At 51.1% G+C, this 23,013-nt stretch overlaps 1 protein-coding gene across 1 annotated transcript in view; it reads right to left on the reverse strand.

The window, feature by feature from the left end:
• LOC140372227 (mitogen-activated protein kinase kinase kinase kinase 5-like) overlaps positions 1-16,554 on the reverse strand; it is a 121,842-nt gene extending 105,288 nt beyond the window's left edge. The window contains exons 1-4 of the mRNA XM_072459466.1: positions 16,432-16,554; positions 12,616-12,673; positions 3,321-3,411; positions 3,060-3,124 (exon numbers count right to left, since the gene is read on the reverse strand). Of these exons, the coding sequence (XP_072315567.1) occupies positions 3,060-3,124; positions 3,321-3,411; positions 12,616-12,673; positions 16,432-16,539 (322 nt within the window). The 5' untranslated portion in view covers positions 16,540-16,554. The remainder of the gene's footprint in view (positions 1-3,059; positions 3,125-3,320; positions 3,412-12,615; positions 12,674-16,431) is intronic.
• Between the last annotated feature and the right edge of the window lie 6,459 nt (positions 16,555-23,013).

Consider the following 23,013-nt stretch of genomic DNA (forward strand, 5'->3'; position numbering starts at 1 on the left):
CGTGGGTATGACACTATTGCACATGGGTATAACAATGTTGCACATGGGTATGACAGTGTTGCACATGGCTATAACAATGTTGCACATTGGTATGACAGTGTTGCACGTGGGTATGATAGTATTGCACATGGGTATAACAATGTTGCACATGGGTATGACAGTGTTGCACGTGGGTATGACAGTATTGCACATGGGTATAACAATGTTGCACATGGGTATGACACTATTGCACGTGGGTATGACAGTATTGCACATTGGTATAACAATGTTGCACATGGGTATGACACTATTGCATGTGGGTAAGACAGTGTTGCACGTGGGTATGACAGTGTTGCACATGGGTATAACATTGTTGCACGTGGGTATGACAGTGTTGCACATGGGTATGACAGTGTTGCACGTTGGTATGATACTATTGCACATGGGTATGGCAGTGTTGTACATGGGTATAACAATGTTGCACATGGGTATGACAGTGTTGCACATGGGTATGACAGTGTTGCACATGGGTATGACAGTGTTGCACATGGGTATGACATTATTGCACATGGGTATGTCAGTATTGCACATGGGTATGACATTATTGCATGTGGGTAAGACAGTGTTGCACATGGGTATAACAGTGTTGCACGTGGGTATGACAGTGTTGCACATGGGTATAACATTGTTGCACGTGGGTATGACAGTGTTGCACATGGGTATGACAGTGTTGCACATTGGTATGACAGTGTTGCACATGGGTATGACAGTGTTGCACATGGGTATGACAGTGTTGCACATGGGTATGACAGTGTTGCACATGGGTATGACAGTATTGCACATGGGTATGACAGTGTTGCACATGGGTATGACAGTGTTGCACATTGGTATGACAGTGTTGCACATGGGTATGACAGTGTTGCACATGGGTATGACAGTGTTGCACATGGGTATGACAGTGTTGCACATGGGTATGACAGTATTGCACATTGGTATGACAGTATTGCACATGGGTATGACAGTATTGCACATGGATATGAGAGTGTTGCACATGGGTATGACAGTGTTGCACATGGGTATGACAGTATTGCACATGGGTATGACAGTATTGCACATGGGTATGACAGTATTGCACAAGGGTATGACAGTATTGTACATGTGTATGACAGTGTTTGTTGTAGAGTGTGACAGCAGCAGAAGGAAAGATCTGTGAAACGTCTCCTTCACACAGCGAGGGTGGATCAGTCACTGAAGCTGCTCTCCAGAGTGGACAGTGTCCTGCAGGGGACAGAGTGTCCTGCAGGGGACAGAGTGTCCTGCAGGGGACGACACTCATGGTCCATTATAGATGTGAGTTTAGCCAGGAATGATGTCACTATCAAACTGGTCGGGTTGTCAGTGAGGCCATGTCACACTGCATTTTATTTCACACATCACAGGGGAATAACTGGTGCAGTGTCACCTCTTCTTCCTCCGACAGGATTAACCCTTGAGATTCTGGTCCCGTAACTTTACCAGGCTGTGTTTTCCTTGTCCACTCATCTCTCTTTCTTATTTAATTTTAATTTTACTTTAATGTGGGTCAAACGAAAACTATTTTTTTCCAAACATGGATAAACTGTAAGATAAAAGCAAGCATAAAGCAGGTCTAAAGCAGGTCTAAAGCAGGACTAAAGCAGGACTAAAGCAGGACTAAAGCAGGTCTAAAGCAGGACTAAAGCAGGACTAAAGCAGGTCTAAAGCAGGTCTAAAGCAGGACTAAAACAGGTCCAAAGCAGGACTAAAGCAGGGTTAAAGCAGGACTAAAGCAGGTCTAAAGCAGGACTAAAGCAGGTCTAAAGCAGGACTAAAGCAGGACTAAAGCAGGACTAAAGCAGGACTAAAGCAGGACTAAAGCAGGTCTAAAGCAGGTCTAAAGCAGGACTAAAACAGGTCCAAAGCAGGACTAAAGCAGGGTTAAAGCAGGACTAAAGCAGGTCTAAAGCAGGACTAAAGCAGGACTAAAGCAGGACTAAAGCAGGTCTAAAGCAGGTCTAAAGCAGGATTAAAGCAGGACTAAAGCAGGTCTAAAGCAGGACTAAAGCAGGACTAAAGCAGGTCTAAAGCAGGACTAAAGCAGGACTAAAGCAGGACTAAAGCAGGACAAAAGCTGGACTAAAGCTGGACTAAAGCAGGACTAAAGCAGGACTAAAGCAGGACTAAAGCAGGACAAAAGCTGGACTAAAGCTGGACTAAAGCTGGACTAAAGCTGGACTAAAGCAGGACTAAAGCAGGACTAAAGCAGGACTAAAGCAGGACTAAAGCAGGTCTAAAGCAGGACTAAAGCAGGACTAAAGCAGGACTAAAGCAGGTCTAAAGCAGGACTAAAGCAGGACTAAAGCAGGACTAAAGCAGGACTAAAGCAGGACAAAAGCTGGACTAAAGCTGGACTAAAGCTGGACTAAAGCTGGACTAAAGCAGGACTAAAGCAGGACTAAAGCAGGACTAAAGCAGGACTAAAGCAGGTCTAAAGCAGGACTAAAGCAGGACTAAAGCAGGACTAAAGCAGGACTAAAGCTGGACTAAAGCTGGACTAAATCAGGACTAAAGCTGGACTAAAGCTGGACTAAAGCAGGACTAAAGCAGGACTAAATCAGGACTAAAGCTGGACTAAAGCTGGACTAAAGCAGGACTAAAACTGGACTAAAGCTGGACTAAAGCAGGAGTCATTAGAAATTATTTATTTAAACTATCGAAATTATATTAAAATCATAGTAACCTACAGTATCAGCTTGGTCACTAGGCCACATGCACAGTATCATGTCTTTGGAGTTCTTTGACCCACAGCAGCCTGGTTTGGGTCAGACCTGGTTCAGTCCTGGTTTGGGTCAGACCTGGTTCAGTCCTGGTTTGGGTCAGACCTGGTTCAGTCCTGTTCACTGCTGCCCCCTGTGGCCCTGTACTAACACGGCTGGCAGGTTCTTTGATGTTTTTTCCATAGGGATTTAGTCTATTCTTTTAGATTCTTTATAATTTTGCTAATTCTGTTCATGCTGAAAGAGAAAATGAAGCAATGAAAGAAGTTTGTAGAAGTGTCTGACCGTGGTAGATGTCCTGAAGCGAGCCTCCTCCACAGAACTCCATACAGATCCACAGCTCGTTGTCTCTGGAGAAAAGTTATGTTTTAGACTCAAAGCACACGTCCCACTCCAGGGCAGGAGACAGGAGGCAGGAGGCAGGAGGCAGGAGGCAGGAGGCAGGAGGCAGGAGGCAGGAGGCAGGAGGCAGGAGGCAGGAGGCAGGAGGCAGGAGGCAGGAGGCAGGAGGCAGGAGGCAGGAGGCAGGAGGCAGGAGACACTCACTGGATGTAGCTACTGAAGTAGGCCACGATGTTGGGGTGTTTGCAGCTCTTCACCATCACGATCTCTTGTTGGACGACAGAGAAGTCGTCCTCTGAACACAAACGGAACAGAAGGTTCAGCCATAACACATTTTTGTTTCTTAATTATCATTTCATGAAGAGAATCTTTGTCTAAACACTTTCTTTTTATGAAATCGTTCCCTTATTCACCTTAACCTTGTGAAAATGGCTGTTAGCATCACAAATGTGATGATTTGATTAATTTTCAAAACTGAAAACCATCCGTGGGAATCAAGTATATTCAGTTCAATGGATTTTTGTTTTATTCACTTTATAAATGTTTTTATGAAAGGAAAAAGCTGAACACCATCTCGCTGCATTTAGTTTACCATCCATCCATTTTCTACCGCTTGTTCCCAGTGACTTTGGGCCTTAGGCGGGGTACAACCTGGACAGTGGCCAACTCGTCGCAGGGACATTTAGTTCACCATTTTTTATTATTTTTTGTTAAATCAGAACACCAGGAGAAGCAGAGGTGCTCCTCAGAACACCGGGAGAAGCAGAGGTGTTCCTCAGAACACCGGGAGAAGCAGAGGTGCTCCTCAGAACACCGGGAGAAGCAGAGGTGCTCCTCAGAACACCGGGAGAAGCAGAGGTGCTCCTCAGAACACCGGGAGAAGCAGAGGTGCTCCTCAGAACACCGGGAGAAGCAGAGGTGCTCCTCAGAACACCAGGAGAAGCAGAGGTGCTCCTCAGAACACCGGGAGAAGCAGAGGTGCTCCTCAGAACACCAGGAGAAGCAGAGGTGCTCCTCTGAACACCAGGAGAAGCAGAGGTGCTCCTCAGGAAGATGCAGAACTCAGAGAACAGAAGAGTACAAGAGATGGAGCCTCCAGCGTGGGGCGTGTGAGTTTGGGTTTTGGTCACATGTGATGAATTTGTTCAGAAGTTCAGAAGCCTCTTATGATGACTACAAGAACAAGGCAGTTTACGTGGCCCGGATCGGCGTCACCGGGGCCCCATCCTGGAGCCAGTCCTGGGATGGGTGCTCCATGGCGAGCGCCTGGTGGCCGGGTCTTACCCCACGGGGCCCGGCCGGGCACAGCCCGAAAGAGCGACGTGGGGCCGCCCTCCCGTGGGCCCACCACCCACAGGAGGATCCATAGGGGGCCGGTGCAGAGAGATCTGGGCGGCAGTCAACGGCAGGGGCCTCGGCGACCAGATCTCCAGACGCAGAGACTAACTCTGGGGACATGGAATGTCACCTCGCTGGGGGGGAAAGAGCCTGAGCTTGTGCGGGAGGTTGAGCGATACCGACTAGATATAGTCGGCCTCACCTCCAGCACAGTTTGGGCTCTGGAACCCATCTCCTCGAGAGGGGCTGGACGCTCCACTTCTCTGGTGTTGCCCGCGGGGAGAGGCGGCAGGCTGGTGTGGGCTTATAGCCCCTCAGCTCAGCCGCCACGTGTTGGAGTTTACCCCGGTGAACGAGAGGGTCGCGTCCCTCCGCCTTCGGGTGGGGGACAGGTCTCTCACTGTTGTGGCGGCCTACGGGCCGAACAGCAGTGCAGAGTACCCGGCCTTCTTGGAGTCCTTGGGAGGGGTACTGGACAGTGCACCGACCGGGGACTCCGTTGTTCTACTGGGGGACTTCAACGCCCACGTGGGCAATGACAGTGACACCTGGAGAGGGGTGATCGGGAAGAACGGCTTCCCCGATCTGAACCCGAGCGGTGTTCAGTTATTGGACTTCTGTGCTAGCCACGGATTGTCCATAACGAACACCATGTTCAAGCACAAGGGTGTTCATCAGTGCACATGGCACCAGGACACCCTAGGCCGGAGGTCAATGATCGACTTAGTTGTCGTGTCATCAGACCTCCGGCCGCGTGTCTTGGACACTCGGGTGAAGAGAGGGGCAGAGTTGTCAACCGATCACCACCTGGTGGTGAGTTGGATCCGCTGGCGGAGGAGGAAGCCGGACAGACTTGGCAGACCCAAGCGCATTGTGAGGGTCTGTTGGGAACGTCTAGTGGAGCCCTCTGTCAGTAGGGTATTCATCTCGCACCTCCGGGAGAGCTTCTCCCATGTACCGGGGGAGGCTGGGGACATTGAGTCCGAGTGGACCATGTTCTCCGCCTCCATTGTTGATGCGGCTGCTCGGAGCTGTGGTCGCAAGGTCTCCGGTGCCTGTCGTGGCGGCAACCCCCGAACCCGGTGGTGGACACGGGAAGTAAGGGATGCCGTCAGACTGAAGAAGGAGGCCTATCAGGCCACTCTGGCTTGTAGGTCTCCGGAGGTCATCGACGGGTATCGGCAGGCCAAGCGAGCCGCAGCTCGTGCTGTCGCAGAGGCAAAAACCCGGGCCTGGGAGGAGTTCGGGGAGGCCATGGAGGAGGACTATCGGTCGGCACCAAAGAAATTCTGGCAAACCGTCCGGCGCCTCAGGAGGGGGAAGCAGTGTCTCACCAACACCATTTACGGTGCGGGTGGAGGCCTGCTGACCTCGACTGGGGATGTCGTCGGACGGTGAAAGGAATACTTTGAGGATCTCCTTAATCCCTCAGTCACGTCTTCCGAAGAGGAAGTAGAGACCGGGGACTCGGAGGCTGACTCATCCATCACCCAAGCTGAAGTCACTGAGGTTGTTCGCAAACTCCTCTGTGGCAGGGCTCCGGGGGTGGATGAGATCCGCCCTGAGTACCTAAAGTATCTGGATGTTGTAGGACTGTCTTGGTTGACACGTCTCTGCAACATCGCGTGGCGGTCGGGGACCTCAGCCTCTGGACTGGCAGACCGGGGTGGTGGTCCCTCTGTTCAAGAAGGGGGACCGGAGGGTGTGTTCCAACTACAGAGGGATCACACTCCTCAGCATCCCAGGTAAGGTCTTTTCCAAGGTACTGGAGAGGAGAATCCGACCGATAGTCGAACCTCGGATTCAGGAGGAGCAGAGTGGTTTTCGTCCCGGTCGTGGAACACTGGACCAGCTCTATACTCTCCATTGGGTGCTCGAGGGTTCATGGGAGTTTGCCCAACCAGTCCACATGTGCTTTGTGGATCTGGAGAAGGCTTTCGACCGTGTCCCTCGGGGTGTCCTTTGGGGGGTGCTCCGGGAGTACGGGGTCCGGGGCCCTTTGCTCAGGGCTGTCCGGTCCCTGTATGACCGGAGCAGGAGCTGTGTTCGCATTGCCGGCAGTAAGTCAGACCTGTTCCCAGTGCATGTTGGACTCTGCCAGGGCTGCCCTTTGTCACCGGTTCTGTTCATAATCTTTATGGACAGAATTTCTAGGCGCAGTCAGGGGTCAGAGGGTGTCCGGTTTGGGGACCACAGGATCTCATCTCTGCTGTTTGCAGACGATGTTGTCCTGATGGCTCCATCAAACCCGGACCTGCAACATGCACTGGGACGGTTTGCAGCCGAGTGTGAAGCGGCTGGGATGAGAATCAGCACCTCCAAATCCGAGGCCATGGTTCTCGACCGGAAAAAGGTGGCTTGCCCTCTCCAGGTGGGTGAGGTGTCTTTGCCCCAAGTGGAGGAGTTCAAGTATCTCGGGGTCTTGTTCACGAGTGAGGGAAGGATGGAGCGTGAGATCGACAGGCGGATCGGTGCAGCGGCTGCAGTGATGCAGTCGCTGCATCGGACCGTTGTGGTGAAGAGGGAGCTGAGCCGAAAGGCAAAGCTCTCTATTTACCGGTCGGTCTACGTTCTGCCCTCACCTATGGTCATGAGCTTTGGGTAGTGACCGAAAGAACAAGATCGCGGATACAAGCGGTCGAAATGAGTTTCCTCCGCCGTGTGGCTGGGCGCTCCCTTAGAGATAAGGTGAGGAGCTCGGCCACACGGGGGGAGCTCGGAGTAGAGCCGCTGCTCCTCCACGTCGAGAGGACCCAGCTGAGGTGGCTCGGGCATCTGTTCCGGATGCCTCCTGGGCGCCTCCCTCGGGAGGTGTTTCAGGCATGTCCCACCGGGAAGAGGCCCCGGGGAAGACCCAGGACACGCTGGAGAGACTATGTCTCTCGGCTGGCCTGGGAACGCCTCGGGATCCCCCCGGAGGAGTTAGAGGAAGTGTCTGGGGAGAAGGAAGTCTGGGAGTCCCTGCTCAGACTGCTGCCCCCGCGACCCGGCCCCGGATAAAGCGGCAGAAGATGGATGGATGGATGGTGATGAATTTGTTTTTAACAGACTTTATGCTCCATGTTTGTACATAAATTCTGACTAAATAAATCTCAAATGTGTCAAATATGAGAGATTAGATTTGTGGGAAAATGTAAAATCCTTGCAGAATGCAGCGGGCGAGTTGAAACAACAGTTTTGGGAATACAAAATAATGCAAAAAATTAAAGCACATTAAATCTCCAGGAGCGATGGGTTCACCTCAGAGCGATATAAAGCTCTAGACACACCTCAGAGTGTTTAAAGCTCTAAAGACACACCTCAGAGTGTTTAAAGCTCTAAAGACACACCTCAGAGTGTTTAAAGCTCTAAAGACACACCTCAGAGTGTTTAAAGCTCTAAAGACACACCTCAGAGTGTATAAAGCTCTAAAGACACACCTCAGAGTGTTTAAAGCTCTAAAGACACACCTCAGAGTGTTTAAAGCTCTAAAGACACACCTCAGAGTGTTTAAAGCTCTAAAGACACACCTCAGAGTGTATAAAGCTCTAAAGACACACCTCAGAGTGTATAAAGCTCTAAAGACGCACCTCAGAGTGTATAAAGCTCTAAAGACACACCTCAGAGTGTATAAAGCTCTAAAGACACACCTCAGAGTGTATAAAGCTCTAAAGACACACCTCAGAGTGGTATAAAGCTCTAAAGACTCACCTCAGAGTGTATAAAGCTCTAAAGACACACCTCAGAGTGTATAAAGCTCTAAAGACACACCTCAGAGTGTTTAAAGCTCTAAAGACACACCTCAGAGTGTTTAAAGCTCTAAAGACACACCTCAGAGTGTTTAAAGCTCTAAAGACACACCTCAGAGTGTTTAAAGCTCTAAAGACACACCTCAGAGTGTGACAATGTTCAAATTTAAGCTAAAAACAGTTTTGTTTAGCTGCGCATATGACTGAAAGGATTTTTTCTTTGCACTCTTCTCTTTTGTTTGTGATTTTATTAGTTTAGAAAATCAGTTGGATTGATAATTTTTAATTAAAAAATTTAATTTAGTTAATTTTATTGTATTTCTGTTTCTGTAATTTCTTTGTGATTTGAATGCATTTTTCCTGCTGTGAAGCACTTTGAATTGCCTTGTGTATGAAATGTGCTCTACAAATAAACTTGCCTTGCCTATAAAGCTCTAAAAACACACCTCAGAGTGTATAAAGCTCTAGTGTATAAAGCTCTAAAGACACGTGGACGGGTCAGGAGACACGTGGACGGTCAGGAGACACGTGGGCGGGGCATATTTTTTGGAACATTTCCCAAAATTGCGATTTTGTTTAAAAGTCATCTTGACCACACCTGAAGGCGTGGCAGCTTCAAACTGATGACATTGTATTAATAACAAGCCAAGTGGCAGGTTTGATCCAATATGGCCGACTTCCTGTATGATTTAGGGCGGGGTCATAATATCATTGTTTACACGTCCTCACATGGACTATTACTTGGAGTGAGCATCGCCCCATCGGCCCCATCGGCCCCATCGGCCCCATGTTGATCTAATGAGCCGTCTTTTCATATTTTTGAAGGAGTCTTAACTCAAAGTTAGAGCTAACTGAGCTCTAATTTTCGATACAACTCACAGGCATTTGTCCTTGTTTACTACTGGATTTGCGGAAAGAGGGGAGGGGCCAGGGGACAGAGAGGAGTGAGAGGGGACAGAGGGGAGTGAGAGGGGACAGAGGGGAGTGAGAGGGGACAGAGGGGAGTGAGAGGGGACAGAGAGGAGTGAGAGGGGACAGAGGGGAGTGAGAGGGGACAGAGGGGAGTGAGAGGGGACAGAGGGGAGTGAGAGGGGACAGAGGGGAGTGAGAGGGGACAGAGGAGTGAGAGGGGACAGAGGGGAGTGAGAGGGGACAGAGGGGAGTGAGAGGGGACAGAGGGGAGTGAGAGGGGACAGAGGGGAGTGAGAGGGGACAGAGGAGTGAGAGGGGACAGAGAGGAGTGAGAGGGGACAGAGGGGAGTGAGAGGGGACAGAGAGGAGTGAGAGGGGACAGAGAGGAGTGAGAGGGGACAGAGGGGAGTGAGAGGGGACAGAGGCGTGAGAGGGGACAGAGAGGAGTGAGGGGACAGAGGGGAGTGAGAGGGGACAGAGGGGAGTGAGAGGGGACAGAGGGGAGTGAGAGGGGACAGAGGAGTGAGAGGGGACAGAGGGGAGTGAGAGGGGACAGAGGGGAGTGAGAGGGGACAGAGGAGTGAGAGGGGACAGAGAGGAGTGAGAGGGGACAGAGGGGAGTGAGAGGGGACAGAGGGGAGTGAGAGGGGACAGAGGGGAGTGAGAGGGGACAGATGGGAGTGAGAGGGGACAGAGGAGTGAGAGGGGACAGAGGGGAGTGAGAGGGGACAGAGGGGAGTGAGAGGGGACAGAGGGGAGTGAGAGGGGACAGAGGAGTGAGAGGGGACAGAGAGGAGTGAGAGGGGACAGAGGGGAGTGAGAGGGGACAGAGAGGAGTGAGAGGGGACAGAGAGGAGTGAGAGGGGACAGAGGGGAGTGAGAGGGGACAGAGGGGAGTGAGAGGGGACAGAGGGGAGTGAGAGGGGACAGAGGGGAGTGAGAGGGGACAGAGGCGTGAGAGGGGACAGAGAGGAGTGAGAGGGGACAGAGGGGAGTGAGAGGGGACAGAGGGGAGTGAGAGGGGACAGAGGAGTGAGAGGGGACAGAGGGGAGTGAGAGGGGACAGAGGGGAGTGAGAGGGGACAGAGGGGAGTGAGAGGGGACAGAGGAGTGAGAGGGGACAGAGAGGAGTGAGAGGGGACAGAGGGGAGTGAGAGGGGACAGAGAGGAGTGAGAGGGGACAGAGAGGAGTGAGAGGGGACAGAGGGGAGTGAGAGGGGACAGAGGGGAGTGAGAGGGGACAGAGGAGTGAGAGGGGACAGAGGAGTGAGAGGGGACAGAGAGGAGTGAGAGGGGACAGAGGGGAGTGAGAGGGGACAGAGGGGAGTGAAAGGGGACAGAGGAGTGAGAGGGGACAGAGAGGAGTGAGAGGGGACAGAGGGGAGTGAGAGGGGACAGAGAGGAGTGAGAGGGGACAGAGAGGAGTGAGAGGGGACAGAGGGGAGTGAGAGGGGACAGAGGGGAGTGAGAGGGGACAGAGGGGAGTGAGAGGGGACAGAGGGGAGTGAGAGGGGACAGAGGAGTGAGAGGGGACAGAGGAGTGAGAGGGGACAGAGAGGAGTGAGAGGGGACAGAGGGGAGTGAGAGGGGACAGAGGGGAGTGAAAGGGGACAGAGGAGTGAGAGGGGACAGAGGAGTGAGAGGGGACAGAGGAGTGAGAGGGGACAGAGGAGTGAGAGGGGACAGAGGAGTGAGAGGGGACAGAGGAGTGAGAGGGGACAGAGGGGAGTGAGAGGGGACAGAGGAGTGAGAGGGGACAGAGGAGTGAGAGGGGACAGAGGAGTGAGAGGGGACAGAGGGGAGTGAGAGGGGACAGAGGAGTGAGAGGGGATAAAGGGGAGTGAGAGGGGACAGAGGGGAGTGAGAGGGGACAGAGGAGTGAGCGGGGACAGAGGAGTGAGCGGGGACAGAGGAGTGAGAGGGGACAGAGGAGTGAGAGGGGATAGAGGGGAGTGAGAGGGGACAGAGGGGAGTGAGAGGGGACGGAGGGGAGTGAGAGGGGACAGAGGAGTGAGCGGGGACAGAGGAGTGAGAGGGGACAGAGGAGTGAGAGGGGACAGAGGGGAGTGAGCGGGGACAGAGGAGTGAGCGGGGACAGAGGGGAGTGAGAGGGGACAGAGGGGAGTGAGAGGGGACAGAGGAGTGAGAGGGGACAGAGGAGTGAGAGGGGACAGAGGAGTGAGAGGGGACAGAGGGGAGTGAGAGGGGACAGAGGGGAGTGAGAGGGGACAGAGGAGTGAGCGGGGACAGAGGAGTGAGAGGGGACAGAGGGGAGTGAGAGGGGACAGAGGAGTGAGCGGGAACAGAGGAGTGAGCGGGGACAGAGGAGTGAGAGGGGACAGAGGAGTGAGAGGGGACAGAGAGGAGTGAGAGGGGACAGAGGGGAATGAGAGGGGACAGAGGGGAGTGAGAGGGGACAGAGGGGAGTGAGAGGGGACAGAGGAGTGAGAGGGGACAGAGGATCGAGAGGGGACAGAGGGGAGTGAGAGGGGACAGAGGGGAGTGAAAGGGGACAGAGGAGTGAGAGGGGACAGAGAGGAGTGAGAGGGGACAGAGGGGAGTGAGAGGGGACAGAGAGGAGTGAGAGGGGACAGAGGGGAGTGAGAGGGGACAGAGGGGAGTGAGAGGGGACAGAGGGGAGTGAGAGGGGACAGAGGAGTGAGAGGGGACAGAGGAGTGAGAGGGGACAGAGAGGAGTGAGAGGGGACAGAGGGGAGTGAGAGGGGACAGAGGGGAGTGAAAGGGGACAGAGGAGTGAGAGGGGACAGAGAGGAGTGAGAGGGGACAGAGGGGAGTGAGAGGGGACAGAGGGGAGTGAAAGGGGACAGAGGAGTGAGAGGGGACAGAGAGGAGTGAGAGGGGACAGAGGGGAGTGAGAGGGGACAGAGAGGAGTGAGAGGGGACAGAGGGGAGTGAGAGGGGACAGAGGGGAGTGAGAGGGGACAGAGGGGAGTGAGAGGGGACAGAGGAGTGAGAGGGGACAGAGGAGTGAGAGGGGACAGAGAGGAGTGAGAGGGGACAGAGAGGAGTGAGAGGGGACAGAGGGGAGTGAGAGGGGACAGAGGAGTGAGAGGGGACAGAGGAGTGAGAGGGGACAGAGGAGTGAGAGGGGACAGAGAGGAGTGAGAGGGGACAGAGGGGAGTGAGAGGGGACAGAGGAGTGAGAGGGGACAGAGGAGTGAGAGGGGACAGAGGAGTGAGAGGGGACAGAGGGGAGTGAGAGGGGACAGAGGGGAGTGAGAGGGGACAGAGGAGTGAGAGGGGACAGAGGAGTGAGCGGGGACAGAGGAGTGAGCGGGGACAGAGGGGAGTGAGCGGGGACAGAGGAGTGAGAGGGGACAGAGGGGAGTGAGCGGGGACAGAGGAGTGAGAGGGGACAGAGGAGTGAGAGGGGACAGAGGAGTGAGCGGGGACAGAGGAGTGAGCGGGGACAGAGGAGTGAGGCCTTTTACTTTTTAACATTCTTTTAAAGGACAATATTTATTCTTGTGTGATTTCTCGAGGACACATTTGTCTCTCACCTGGTTCCATCTTGATGCGTTTGAGCGCCGTGAGCTCCAGGGTTTTCTTGTTCCGAGCCTGAAAGAAAATAATTTAACTGAGTCATAAGTTTATTTGTAGAGCATAAAACTGTAACACAAATTCTCCATGTTTAGTCCTGACTCTGGCACCAGCAGGAGGCCGCTCCATGTTTAGTCCTGACTCTGGCACCAGCAGGAGGCCGCTCCATGTTTAGTCCTGACTCTGGCACCAGCAGGAGGCCGCTCCATGTTTAGTCCTGACTCTGGCACCAGCAGGAGGCCGCTCCATGTTTAGTCCTGACTCTGGCACCAGCAGGAGGCCGGTCCATGTTTAGTCCTGACTCTGGCACCAGCAGGAGGCCGCTCCATGTTTAGTCCTGACTCTGGCACCAGCAGGAGGCCGCTCCATGTTTAGTCCTGACTCTGGCACCAGCAGGAGGCCGCTCCATGTTTAGTCCTGACTCTGGCACCAGCAGGAGGCCACTCCATGTTTAGTCCTGACTCTGGCACCAGCAGGAGGCCGCTCCATGTTTAGTCCTGACTCTGGCACCAGCAGGAGGCCGCTCCATGTTTAGTCCTGACTCTGGCACCAGCAGGAGGCCGCTCCATGTTTAGTCCTGACTCTGGCACCAGCAGGAGGCCGGTCCATGTTTAGTCCTGACTCTGGCACCAGCAGGAGGCCGCTCCATGTTTAGTCCTGACTCTGGCACCAGCAGGAGGCCGGTCCATGTTTAGTCCTGACTCTGGCACCAGCAGGAGGCCGGTCCATGTTTAGTCCTGACTCTGGCACCAGCAGGAGGGCGCTCCATGTTTAGTCCTGACTCTGGCACCAGCAGGAGGCCGGTCCATGTTTAGTCCTGACTCTGGCACCAGCAGGAGGCCGGTCCATGTTTAGTCCTGACTCTGGCACCAGCAGGAGGCCGCTCCATGTTTAGTCCTGACTCTGGCACCAGCAGGAGGGCGCTCCATGTTTAGTCCTGACTCTGGCACCAGCAGGAGGGCGCTCCATGTTTAGTCCTGACTCTGGCACCAGCAGGAGGCCGGTCTATGGCTGTTAAAGTTCATGTCCTTTATTATCCCCAGTTTTCTAACTTGATGTGTGTGTGTGTGTGTGTTACTTTGACAGGACGAGACAACAAACATGACTTGTGGGGACATTTCATCAGCTGATCATTTGCATTTCTCTTGCTCGGAGCAGATCAGAGTCGATGGTTTTGTGTTAAACTTGTGGGTGTTGGACATGGGCCGGGGGTGAACTGGGTCTAAAAGACAGGATTAAATTAGGTCTCGTAAACACAGAGAGACTAATGAGCCTGGGCTCGTTAAACCTGAGCAGGTCCAGCTCTTGTCTTAGTCTTTGTCATCAGAGGAACATCACAGACCAAATAAAGTGCAGACTCTGCCTCTTCACAATCACAACAGAGTGGACACACGTCTGTCCAGAGGTCAGCGGCTCATGAGCGCTGCTCCTGCATTTGATTTGATTTATAAATGCTTTCTTGACACTTAAACAAGAGTACATGCAGTAAGTGACATTTAAGACTGTTGTTTCTGCAGTGCATGGATTGAATTGAACGGTCTTCATGCATAAATGAGCTCTGTAACCACTGACTGTGACCGTGGGCGTTTCCACCGCACATGCATCACAAGTCCTCTTATTGAGCTCATACTTAGCTCTCGACTGCAAAACAGAAGTATATATTTCAATGTGAAGGACTTCAAAACAGATCAAACTTTCCCAAAACGGTTATGAGCGCCGCACTGGCTCAGTAGACTTAGATTGTTGTATTATTGAGGTAACTTCTACTGCACTATAGCAGACATCCTTTCAGTTTTGATCCAACCACTTCCTCCTCCACAGCCTCAGAGGGGACGCCCTGCTCACCCTGCTCAGGCTGAGGACCTGCTCACTCTGCTCAGGCTGAGGACCTGACGCCCTGCTCACCCTGCTCACCCTGCTCAGGCTGAGGACCTGACGCCCTGCTCACCCTGCTCAGGCTGAGGACCTGACGCCCTGCTCACCCTGCTCAGGCTGAGGACCTGACGCCCTGCTCACCCTGCTCACCCTGCTCAGGCTGAGGACCTGACGCCCTGCTCACCCTGCTCAGGCTGAGGACCTGACGCCCTGCTCACCCTGCTCACCCTGCTCAGGCTGAGGACCTGACGCCCTGCTCACCCTGCTCAAGCTGAGGACCTGACGCCCTGCTCACCCTGCTCACCCTGCTCAGGCTGACGCCCTGCTCACCCTGCTCAGGCTGAGGACCTGCTCACTCTGCTCAGGCTGAGGACCTGCTCACTCTGCTCAGGCTGAAGACCTGCTCACTCTGCTCAGGCTGAAGACCTGCTCACCCTGCTCAGGCTGAGGACCTGCTCACTCTGCTCAGGCTGGGGACCTGCTCACTCTGCTCAGGCTGGGGACCTGCTCACCCTGCTCAGGCTGAGGACCTGCTCACTCTGCTCAGGCTGAGGACCTGCTCACTCTGCTCAGGCTGAGGACCTGCTCACTCTGCTCAGGCTGAGGACCTGCTCACTCTGCTCAGGCTGAGGACCTGCTCACTCTGCTCAGGCTGAGGACCTGCTCACTCTGCTCAGGCTGAGGACCTGCTCACTCTGCTCAGGCTGAGGACCTGCTCACTCTGCTCAGGCTGAGGACCTGCTCACTCTGCTCAGGCTGAGGACCTGCTCACTCTGCTCAGGCTGAGGACCTGCTCACTCTGCTCAGGCTGAGGACCTGCTCACTCTGCTCAGGCTGAGGACCTGCTCACTCTGCTCAGGCTGAGGACCTGATGCCCTGCTCACCCTGCTCAGGCTGAGGACCTGACGCCCTGCTCACCCTGCTCACCCTGCTCAGGCTGAGGACCTGCTCACCCTGCTCAGGCTGAGGACCTGACGCCCTGCTCACCCTGCTCACCCTGCTCAGGCTGAGGACCTGCTCACTCTGCTCAGGCTGAGGACCTGCTCACTCTGCTCAGGCTGAGGACCTGCTCACTCTGCTCAGGCTGAGGACCTGATGCCCTGCTCACCCTGCTCAGGCTGAGGACCTGACGCCCTGCTCACCCTGCTCACCCTGCTCAGGCTGAGGACCTGCTCACCCTGCTCAGGCTGAGGACCTGACGCCCTGCTCACCCTGCTCACCCTGCTCAGGCTGAGGACCTGCTCACTCTGCTCAGGCTGAGGACCTGCTCACTCTGCTCAGGCTGAGGACCTGCTCACTCTGCTCAGGCTGAGGACCTGCTCACTCTGCTCAGGCTGAGGACCTGCTCACTCTGCTCAGGCTGAGGACCTGCTCACTCTGCTCAGGCTGAGGACCTGCTCACTCTGCTCAGGCTGAGGACCTGCTCACTCTGCTCAGGCTGAGGACCTGCTCACTCTGCTCAGGCTGAGGACCTGCTCACTCTGCTCAGGCTGAGGACCTGCTCACTCTGCTCAGGCTGAGGACCTGCTCACTCTGCTCAGGCTGAGGACCTGACGCTGATTTCACCAACACAACTGAAACACAGCTATTTTGGAATGTGTTTTGAATGTTTGAAGAACAGTGTGTTCTCTCACGCTCAGATCATGTCATCTTCTGACCTTAAACGACCAATACAATCATTATAGTGTAGATCACTATCCGTCGCCTTTTTTCAAAGAATTTTTAAGCATTAAAATGCCCATAAATGATAAGTTTAATACCATACTGTGGAACATTATTGGCAATGCAGAAATGATATTCACCTTGTTTAACAGAGCTGCAGACCAGCTTCTTGTCTCGTGAACAGTTTTATTTTTATAAAAACATTCAAAACAGTACTTGAGATATTGATTTATTTCTACCTTGTAGACGTCTCCATAGGTGCCTCCTCCCACTCTCTGCAGGATCTGGTGGTCCTCCTGTGGGTCCCTGGTGGAGATGTGCAGGGCTGTGCGATGCTGCAGGTCCATGTCAGCCCCTGTCAAGTCATCAGTGTGGTGGTGCGGCGCTTCTCTTTTCCTGTTTGTCAGACGCTCACTGCTCAACGTCTCGTTTCCTGTGGGCGGGGTTAAGCAGGTGCACCCAGCTGACAAGAGTGTTTTGTAGAGTTCTACATTATCTACTGTTGATCCAAGACATTCACAGCAGTTCTGTGCTAATAAGGCCAATAAGTCTGTCAAGTGATAATGCTCTGACTGGAGTGAACAACCCAATGACATGTTGGGGTTGTTCAAGATTCAGCAGATCTGGAGCAGAGTTCAGATCTGAGGAAGAAATTTGATTTAAAAATCAATGAAAGCTATTTTTATATTATTTTTGAAACAAAAAGGAAATAAAATGGAAAATGGAAATCTATTTTACCAGCGTTCATTCCAGCCTCCAAACAAAGATATTTTTGCAGATTTTAACCTGCTAACCTTGGATTTAACAATGTTGTAGAACAACAAAATTCTGGATATGACCATAATCTATATTGACATTATTACAATGGACTTAAATGAAAGGAGAAAGACACATCGGTCCTGAAGATGAGAGTGCAAGATCACAGAAACATGGGGTTAAAGGAGAGACATGATCCGCTCGATTATCTCTTAATATTGATTTTGTTCTCACTGCAGTGATGTTGCCCTTCATCAGACAGAATGTAGCTCAGAGCACACCTGTCATATAGAGGCTTGATGAGTGTCACATGATCACATTTATGGAAAATAATCTAATCGCGCACATTTTCTGTAATTTATATTTTGGCGCGACCGTGCTAATCTGTTTCCATCCACCCATTTCCCCCTGTGCACACTGGTCAGACCCACATGTCATTGCTTATTAAAAGAGGATCTTACGTTCCACATGTGAGTGCGATGCATCATGGGAAAGCTTAGACCTTCTAGTTTCTGCAGATGTGCAGGTGTCACACTGTCAGGGCTTCAGAACTTACACTACAGAAGCACAAACATAAACAAAACATCCTTTTTTAGTCTCGCCTGAATATTGTCCATTTGTAATGGTCCTGAGCAGGACATACTTCATTGTGTGTTTATGCTGTTCACTGCACATGCTGTTGTCATGACAACAACTGTGTAAAGTTTCAGATCTCTAGAACAGGCATGTTGGTGCTGTTGACCTTATGTATCAAAAAGTATATTCAAGTGATCCAAATATGTGCCAAACTGTGCCAAACTGTTTTATTACAATTTTAGCTCCTCTATGATCATAAAACATACATTTTGATGTTTTGTAGGACACTAATACCAATTATAACTGCTAAAAACAATGAATGTGAAAATGTGTAAATATGAGTTTACCCAGGAATTTCCCATATAGGTGAAAAAAAATATATATTTTTGTATTGGTATAATACATATAACAAAATGCGCGTCCAAAAGGCTAATAAAGTCAGAAAATGTGATGCATAAAATCTAGTCGCCTCCTGCCAAAAAATCTAGGCTCTGACTTACGCACATGAATACAGAGGATTCTGTGTGAAGAAGCCCTAAGTCCCACCCACCATTCGAAAGCTATACTCATAGGCTAGAATAATATGTCAAAGTCTTCTACGTCACCGTTAGCATGCGCATTCTCAATCTAAACAGAGGAATTTCGTGCATTTTTTTTTTTTGCGGAGGCTGTAAAAAACACAATCTTAAGTCAAACAGGTCATTTGTTATGGACGGAGAAATGGCTCGGACAGGTGTTCTTGTGAATATTTTCAGTGAAGAAAACGTTGTTTACTTGACAATATCTCGAAATCGGATAACTTCAGGAAAAATACAAGTGGATATTGTTTTTCAATGATTCCTTACGGACAGACTGAGTACAAGAAAGTCCAGATGGAACGCCGTTTCGTCCGTCATAAACAGCAAACAGACATGCGTTTGTAAAAGTTGAGACTTTATCACAAACTATTGGCAATTGCTTCTTGGGGCATATTATTCAAGGCCGTGGCTGCAGAGCGGTCAAATAGCACAGCAGTTTCAGGAACCGCAGCACAAAATAACATGGCAGTTTCGGCCGCGGCTCTGTAGACACTCCCTTTATTCAATGTAAATTAATGACATTCGTTTTGTAGAGAAAATAACCTTTAAAATTATGTATAACTTGCTGGTATTGACCATGGAAATAAAAGTGATAAGAGAACTTTTGTAATTTGGACAATGCGAGCCGGCGCGCAGGTGGATGGTAACAGGTTAATGAACAACATCAAATGTTTTTTGGGGGAAAAAGAACATGATACAATAAGTGACCCAGCTTCTGCTAATGTGGTGTCGAAAAAAAAAAAATATATATATATATATATATATATATATATACACACACACCATAACAATATTTACATCACATGATTATCTATACACACACACACATTGTCAGGAGTCACAAAACGGCAGGCAAGAACACAATAGCACGACACAGGAAACAGTTCAGGTGTAGAAATAGGGTTTTAATTACCAGCAGAGGTCAAACAAGGTAGTAACTCATGCAACAAACAAATCCAGTAGGAGCAGGTAAAAAAGTAGGTTCAAAGTCCAAAAAGGGCAGGTCAAAACACAAACAGGCAGGATCAGAATGACAGGTGCTGGAAGCTACGGAAACACACTAGAGTCGACAATCTGGCAAAGAGCTGAGGGAAATGGACCGGTCCAAATACTGAGGTGGGCTGGAGCTGGCTCTCCTTTACAGGTTTGACCTTGGAGACATGAAAAGGTGGGATGAATTCTCATGGAGCGAGGAAGGCGGAGACAGACTGCAGCCAGGTCGATGACCTTAATGATAGAGAACGGGCCCACAATCCTTGGGGCCAACTTCCTAGACTCTACCCGGCGTGGGAGATCATGTGTGGACAGCCAAACCTTCTGACCAGGAGTGGGTTAGGGTTAGCTGGCAAAACTCGGTCTGCTTCAGCAGAGGTAGGGTGCGCCTAACCCCCGGGTGACAGACAAGGCGAGAAGAATGTCCCCACTGGAGGACCTGAGAGCGAAGATTCACCGGCACATACAGACGATTATCAGGGCAGGCACTGGGAGCCGGGTGGTCGGCTTGGGACCGTTTTACCTTGTCCACGACGTCCCAGGTCACTGCGCCGATGACCGCTCTCAGGTTGTGTGGGACATTTGTCTGACTGGAACTGACGGGACAGGGCATCTGCTTTGAAGTCTCTTGTACCTGGGCGATAAAATCAAAACGATTAAAGAATAAAGCCCATCTGGCCTGACGGGAGTTACACCGCTTGGCTGACCGAATGTACTCTAGGTTTTTGTGGTCTGTCCACACCACAAAGGGATGCTTAGCACCCTCCAACCAGTGCCTCCACTCCTCGAGAGCCAGCCTCACAGCCAGTAACTCTAGGTTTCCGACGTCGTAATTCCTTTCTGCTGGGGACAACTTGCGGGAGTAAAAAGCACATGGGTGTAACTTTTGGTCTTCTGCTGACCGCTGAGACAGGACTGCCCCCACCCCGGAGTCTGATGCATCCACTTCCACAACAAAATGGTGATCAGGATCTGGAAGGATGAAAATGGGAGCAGAAGAGAATCGTGATTTTAACTCATTGAACCTCCTTTCTGTAGCAGGAGACCGTTGGAAGTGCTACCTTCTGGGAGGTGAGGGCTGTCAGGGGAGCTGCCACAAAACTATAGTTACGGATGAACCTACAATAGAAATTGGCAAACCCAAGGAACTGTTGAAGCTTCCTCCGAGTGGTGGGAACCCCTCGTCCACCACTGCTTTAACTTGGTGGGATCCATGCGAATACGTCTGACCGAAATGATGTATCCCAGGAACGACACCTCAGTGACATGGAACTGACTTCTCTGCCTTCACGAACAGCTGGTTCTCTAGGAGCCTCTGGAGAACACTGCGGACATGCTGCAAATGTTCCCCTTCAGACTTTGAAAAGATGAGGATTTTGTCAAGATATACAAACAAACACATTGAGAAAATCCCGAAGCACATCATTCACTAAGGCTTGGAATATTGCTGGAGCATTAGTTAGTCCGAAAGGCATAACCAGGTATTCATAGTGGCCCCTAGGTGTGTTGAATACGGTTTTCCACTCATCCCCCTCCCGGATCCGAACAAGGTGATAGGCATTCCTGAGATCAAGCTTGGTAAACACAGAAGCCCCTTGCAACAGTTCAAATGCAGAAGAGATGAGTGGGAGGGGGTACCGGTTCTTGATGGTGATGTCATTCAGACCGCGGACGGATTTGTCCTTCTTATTCACAAAAAAAAAATACAGCTCCAGCAGGGAATGAAAAAGGACGGATGATGCAGGGGATGATAAGGGACGGATGATGCCTGCTGCCAGTGAGTCGTCCATGGCCTTGGTTTCAGGGGCTGACAGAGAAAAGAGTCTTCCCTTTGGCGGCGATGATCCAGGGAGGAGGTCAACGGTACAATCGTACGGGCGGTGTGGGGGAAGCGAGGTGGCCCGTACTTTGACAGGTGCTGGAAGCTACAGAAACATCTGGCAAAGAACTGAAGGAATTGGACCGGTCCATATACTGAGGCGGGGCAGGCCAGGTGAATGTAATCCGCAATTAATGCAGAGCTGTGGCAGAGTCCGCTCTCTGATTGGCTGGCTGATGCTGAACACTCCAAGCTTTCTGATTGGTTGTTGTGGCACTGAAGGGGATTGACCAATGAAAAAACTAAAGCCTGGCTGAAGTTGTGACGCACACATAAATATACATAAACCCACACAACCGTAAAGGAAAAGCGGAACCCATTTCAACACTGCAGCGCTGCATCTGGAGTCATGTTGTTAACATTGGTAATTTAAAGAAGAAGGGAAACAGACTCTGTGAACGCTGTCGGAAATATCAACAAGAAATTAATGAGCTTAAAACATCAATTATGTTTTAATCTGAAAAAGGACTCCAAGATACAATTCCAGTGTCATCCAGTGGTAAGAAGTCCACAACTTTCAACCTAAACCGGAGTGACTCTGTGTCGTTCCCAAAACTGTCTAAAGACCAGAAAGACCAGGATGTATCTTTGCACTGATGTAAACTCAGTGCAAAGCCTAAACGATACAAAGATACAAACAACAGAAGAAAGAGGACACGACGACACCAACGATACACATAAGTTGTGTTTTATGTCATTCCTCTCGTTTCCACACATCATTCCATATGGAGTGTAAATCACCGATTACACAGTTAACACAAGCTAACACAAGCTAACACAAAAAACAAAAATATGCATTTGGAATGATATTCCATGATTTCTCAGCTCATGCCTTCTGCAAATAAATAACCCATTATTTTCTCTGTCCAAAATATTAGAAGAAAAAGAAAAATTGTTTTAATGTATTGTGTTTTCTTCAGGTTAAGTTAAACACAGACCAAGGGAAATATGGGGATGTTTTTATTATGTGCAATTAAATACTATCTATAATTTAAATATAACCTGCTGAAATGTAGTATCTTACATATATAAATGTAAATGTATTTAAAAGTGACAGTCGTGTCTCACAGGGGCTGAGACTACATTTGAGGTTTTATTACCAATTTAATAATGAAGTCTCCTTCTCCAGAGTGAAGCAGCCGTCCAGAGCTGACCGTCCTGACCAGTGAGTTTATCCTCTGTCTATGTTGCCCAGAGCCCTACAGGTCACTACAGGTCACTACAGGTCACTGCAGGTCGCTGCAGGTCACTACAGGTCACTGCAGGTCAATGCAGGTCACTACAGGTCACTGCAGGTCACTACAGGTCACTACAGGTCACTGCAGGTCACTACAGGTCAATGCAGGTCACTACAGGTCACTGCAGGTCACTACAGGTCACTACAGGTCACTGCAGGTCACTACAGGTCACTGCAGGTCACTGCAGGTCACTACAGGTCGCTGCAGGTCACTACAGGTCAATGCAGGTCAATGCAGGTCACTACAGGTCGCTGCAGGTCAATGCAGGTCACTACAGGTCACTGCAGGTCACTGCAGGTCGCTGCAGGTCACTACAGGTCAATGCAGGTCAATGCAGGTCACTACAGGTCACTGCAGGTCACTACAGGTCACTGCAGGTCACTGCAGGTCACTGCAGGTCAATGCAGGTCACTGCAGGTCACTACAGGTCACTGCAGGTCAATGCAGGTCACTGCAGGTCACTGCAGGTCAATGCAGGTCACTACAGGTCAATGCAGGTCACTGCAGGTCGCTGCAGGTCACTACAGGTCACTGCAGGTCACTGCAGGTCAATGCAGGTCACTACAGGTCACTGCAGGTCACTACAGGTCACTGCAGGTCAATGCAGGTCACTACAGGTCACTGCAGGTCACTACAGGTCACTGCAGGTCACTGCAGGTCAATGCAGGTCACTGCAGGTCACTGCAGGTCAATGCAGGTCACTGCAGGTCACTGCAGGTCAATGCAGGTCACTACAGGTCACTGCAGGTCACTACAGGTCACTGCAGGTCACTGCAGGTCACTACAGGTCATTGCAGGTCA

Source organism: Eucyclogobius newberryi, unplaced genomic scaffold, assembly GCF_026437365.1.
Source record: "Eucyclogobius newberryi isolate DKJ021-1_F unplaced genomic scaffold, fEucNew1.0.hap1 SCAF_10, whole genome shotgun sequence".
In the NCBI taxonomy this organism is placed as follows: Eukaryota; Metazoa; Chordata; class Actinopteri; order Gobiiformes; family Gobiidae; genus Eucyclogobius; species Eucyclogobius newberryi.